The 4,977-nt window shown below is 34.8% G+C and overlaps 1 protein-coding gene across 1 annotated transcript in view; it reads left to right on the top strand.

Moving 5' to 3' along the window:
- Positions 1 to 824: 824 nt before the first annotated feature.
- Positions 825 to 4,977, top strand: part of LOC117099915 (ankyrin repeat domain-containing protein 29-like) — a 117,917-nt gene continuing 113,764 nt past the window's right edge. The window contains exon 1 of the mRNA XM_033239433.1: positions 825 to 997. Coding sequence (XP_033095324.1) covers positions 975 to 997 — 23 coding nt within the window. The 5' untranslated portion in view covers positions 825 to 974. The remainder of the gene's footprint in view (positions 998 to 4,977) is intronic.

The following is a 4,977-nucleotide window of genomic DNA, read 5'->3' as shown; positions in this document are numbered from 1 at the left end:
GAGAGGCCCTTTAAATCGTCCCTCAAAAGTTACCTCCTTCTTTCTCTCCTGTAATTCTGTTTCTTTGGCCTTTTTTAATTGTGTTTTGAATTTACATTGTGTATTCATTTTTTTATTTCTACCTTGTTATTATTTTCTGTTCTATATATTAATTTGAATTGATTTATTTTCTTTAAATTAAGAATGATTTGATTTATAGTTCTCATATGCATAGAGGTCCAGGGGCAGCGCCCCGGAAGGGAATGAGGGGCGAGCCCCCTCAAAGCCTGGGAATTACAGGTATTATAGAGGCATATCTGATCGTTCACGATGTCTAAAGGTGCTCCCACTAGGTCCGCCACTGTTCAGGTCGACGAAAGTAGTGGTTTTGCCCATAGAGAGAGGTACACTTCAAGCCACACTCATACATGCGAAAGCGTATTAGTGCTAATCAAGTATACAATATATTGTAACCCGTTCGTATGAATTACTAATTCGTTTGTATGATCCAGAAATATGAAATAGAGAGGCACCCAGAGAGATACCTTCACAGATGTAGGGTGTAGACGACCTCAGCCCCATCATGGGGCCTAATATCTTTTCTCCACTTTCTTTGTATTTGAAAAATAAATAAATAAATAAATATACTATATATATATCGCCACCGAATGAAAAAATTCCCGCTGCATGCTAAATGCTGCTAAATGCAATTGGTCGCAGAATGGTGAATGAGTAGCAGAGTGCTAGCTATACTTGCCGACGAAGGCACTGTAGGCGTTCCATACACGTGTTCCAAAGGTAGGCTTTACTTATTGTTAAGGCTTGTTTAGGTATATGGTAATACGGTACAATATCCACATAAAATGCGTTTTGATAAATCATTTAAAACGGAGGACACAAAATATGACGAGGATTCCTCACCAAGTGGTTGATATTAAGATTATTGAGAAGCGTTACTTGAGAAATAGTCTATAGACTAACATTTGGTTTCTAATATGACGGAGCCGGTAGAAAAGAGGTAAGGAGTACACTGTACTCTTAGGATTTATGTGCGATTTTCAATATCTGTATTAACGGCAGCCATAATAATAATACCATTACCGTACCGTACTATTATATAGCAACGCAACAATCCCAAAGAGGTAAAATAACGTTTTTACTGAACATTTGCAAACCTGCTCTGATTTACTTTTATTATTGAAATTAAATTGATTGTTGTAAAATATGAAGGACGTTCGCAACCTTAAGAAAAACGATAACGAATAGGCCCCTATATCATTAACATTATCGCCATTCGTGCCTAAAACTTTCTTAACAATATCATCTTATATAACGTAGCGGCGAATGTGGAAAAGTGCATTTTTTGAGAAAAACCCATCTAAAGATTTTTTAAAATAGTAATTTTTTATTAGCATACCTTCTTGTTTTATGAAATTGTCTAAATTTCTCTATCACTATAGTGCATTACGTTCTTATACTGTGTAAATATGAGCATAATAACGATTGGTTAATTAGCAATCCATCATTAAACATTAAAAAAAAAAATTAACGTATAAATTGCAGTAATTTAACATTCGCCACTTTGTGGAGAAAAATAAATCAAACCAACTAACATTCGCCACTGGAAATTCAAGCCAGTAGGCAGGATTTTTTATGTGAAGGGTTGTGTGCGAACTGATATTGGGTGCTAATGTATACCTTACAACTGCACCCAATTACTTCTACTTAAATCGTTACTATATTCATGCTATTCTATCTTGTACACCCAATAGAAAGCTTAATATTTGAAAATAAGAATGCTTGACCATCAATATAACGCGGATCAAGAAATTGATAATATCGGGAACATAGCTTATACTTTATTTTCTTCCTCCCGGGCCTATACGGTACAACTTTTGTAGTTTTAATTCATATCAGTTGATCTCATATCATAAATGATTTATTTTTTGCATTGCAACTTTAACTCATTATTAGCTCAATTAAAATAAAATTATGAGGAATCTATATCATCATTGTACGAAAACATACCAAAAACCCTATTAAGGGGACATTTTTATGTTTTTGGTTAGTGCCCCCTGAATAGGAATACCCCTATAGGGACACCCCTATTAAAGGCGACAATTTTTTTTTGGTCCCAAAGGCATCCCCTTAATAGGGGTTCTACTGTACGCTCATTATCTATGCTTGCACCGAAGATACTAAAAATACAAGATAGAGCACTCGCATAGTAAAAATGAGGGTTAATTGGGCCCGACGTAGGCGGCGCCCTTCTTTTTTTATAATGTAGAGCTCGTATTTAGAACTCTATTATTTATAATGCAAGTTTTCTATGCGTCTGGCCCGACGTAGAGGACGCTCTTCTCTTTCTAAGTACAGTCATAGATCTGTCTCTTATACACATCTAGATGTGTATAAGAGCCAGGGTCCAGGGGCAGCGCCCCGTATATATCTTCCTTAATTATAAATTTAAAGCATTCATCAATTGCATTATTACACTGTTTAAGTTCATCATTAAAATTTTATTTTTATTTTCTCATTCGCCTACATGCGTTCGGAAAAGTATTTAAGCTAAATAAGAAAAAAAAAATTTTCGCCTTTTTTGACCTTTAAAAGTTGTTTGCTAAACAATATTAGAAAATGATTCTTCGTAATTTCAATTGTTTGTACAGCCTGTATAAATACGAATGACATTGAAATAAAGGTGATGTTTTATAATCTTAAAAATGATTTGCTGTTTCTTGCATACTATTAATTATATAATTACTATAACTTTATTTTGGAAAAAACGCTTTTAAAACAGCGGACACGCTCTTGCAGTGTGTTCATAAAAGTAACATACTGTGCAGCCATAATACAATATTAAAGCAGAGACGAGACTTTTATTACGATAAAATGTACGTTACACAATTACACAAGTTGAATATATCACAGGTCCTGTAAGTACCGTTACGATTTTAATCGTGCGGGAAATATCCTCAAGGTCCGATTCGATTTCGAATTATGAAAAGTGTAGGCTGTGGCACCGAGAACTCTGACGATTAATGCCCAAAATCTTTTACAAAAACGTAATGCAATAATAGCATATTGATTACGCCTACTATTGTATAATTTCGAAAAATATTTCAGCCGCTCCAAGTCTCTTTCCTCATCTTTCTTCTTCCATTATTCTTTCATAATTTTTGCGTTTTATTTATATTTTTCATAATTTAATGCACTCACATATACTAACTTGTTTAGGCCTAGTCTAGGCTAGAACTCGGCTATGCCTATTAAATAATAATATACAATTTTAATAGAATTTAACATGGACATAGTAATTCACAATTAAACAATACATTACAATTAAATGTAAATATAATAACGTTAACGAATAAATAACAATAATTAAAACGTGTACATTGTATCACTACTACAATAATAAAATTAATATTTTCCAATCTTATAATAAATTTTATATAGCCGGAGTTAGTTTTGACCTAGGCAACTATGGCTAACGACAGGTACGGTACGCTTTCTCCAATAAAGGCTTTTTCTATGAATGGAATGACCTGTACGAAACACGAACTCCTGTAGGCCAAATCCAGTACCGTTACGATTTTAATCGTGCGGGAAATATCCCCAAGATGCTACTATGGCTAACGACAGGTACGCTTTCTCCAATATAAACTTCTTCTATGAATGGAATGACCTGTACGAAACACGAACTCCTGTAAACCAAATCCAGTACCGTTAAGATTTTAATCGTGCAGAAATATTCTTAAGAGCCCAGATACAGATTTGTTTTTTTTACATTCTATGCCTATTTACTGTAATAAGAATGAGAAAATTTTCTTGACCGTTTTCAAGAGGGGGAAAACGTTGCATTTTGAAGAACTTAAAAGTTATTAAATGACACCGCAGAAGTCCGGAAAACTCATTTCCCGCCATCTAGGGATCAAAATTTTCCCGGACCCCCTTTCATGTTGTGAATTTGGAAACATTCTCACCCCCAAACCTAAAATTTAATCCACATCCGCCCCTGTGTTTTGCTTTATTATCAATTGTCTCACAGAAGTCAGTGCCAGTAGGTATCGCAATGTCACGTAAAGAAAGCTCGAACACAGCCTAGTTTTGTCTCGTAAGAATTTCGTAGGACGCGTTAAGAATGACAAAATATTCTCTGTATCTACTGGAACCGAGCCACATAGCTTGTATTCCACTATTTGCATTCACACCTGGGCTGTGTATATATATTGCCTTGGTTTGGCTCTGTAACTGTCTCTTATACACATCTAGATGTGTATAAGAGACAGCATCTCAACTATTCTCATTTCATCTCAAAATCATATAACACTTATCTTATCTCATCTCATACTCATCTTTTATATTTTTTATCGTCTCACCTCACTAATGTTCATCTCTTCTCAGCACATGTATTTATCTTATGATCCTGCTAGGGATATTCCTGTATTTCAAGAATTTCAGTACAAGCGCATAGGGACTGTTTGTAATATGCTATATTTACAAACACATAACCATTACTATGTATGTAATTATTTGTATAATACCCGGAAATGTAAGTAACGAATTAATGAACGATAGGATATAGACAGGAGTTATTTCGTTATTGCGTCCGTACATTCTTTCTAGTTTAGCTTTCGCAACATCCTATTTATCGTAGACTAAACTATTTGTCTAGTAAGTTCTACACCAATTCAAATTCCAATGTCAAACAATAGTTAGATCCTACTGTTATCTCCTGTCATTTTCCCCTCCATCAGTGATTCTGCAGTAATTGATAATATAATATTTACATTAGGCCTATGCTATTGTTCATACTTTCGTCGTATACCGACACAGTTGACTGGAGCGTTAAACATTGTTATTCGCGGCGCCGAAATCGTGCGGGACAAGCTGCAAAGCCACAGCGACCAGGACCTCGCTGGAATGTAAGATAATTTTAAATTAAAACGTTTTAATTTTAAATAGTTTTGCATTATGTGGCCGTTTGCTGTTTCA

This window comes from Anneissia japonica, unplaced genomic scaffold (assembly GCF_011630105.1).
Source record: "Anneissia japonica isolate Jap-2015-1 unplaced genomic scaffold, ASM1163010v1 scaffold287779_len176375_cov112, whole genome shotgun sequence".
NCBI lineage: Eukaryota > Metazoa > Echinodermata > Crinoidea > Comatulida > Comatulidae > Anneissia > Anneissia japonica.
Note: the sequence above shows the minus strand (reverse complement) of the source record. Positions and strands in the feature narration are given on the sequence as shown.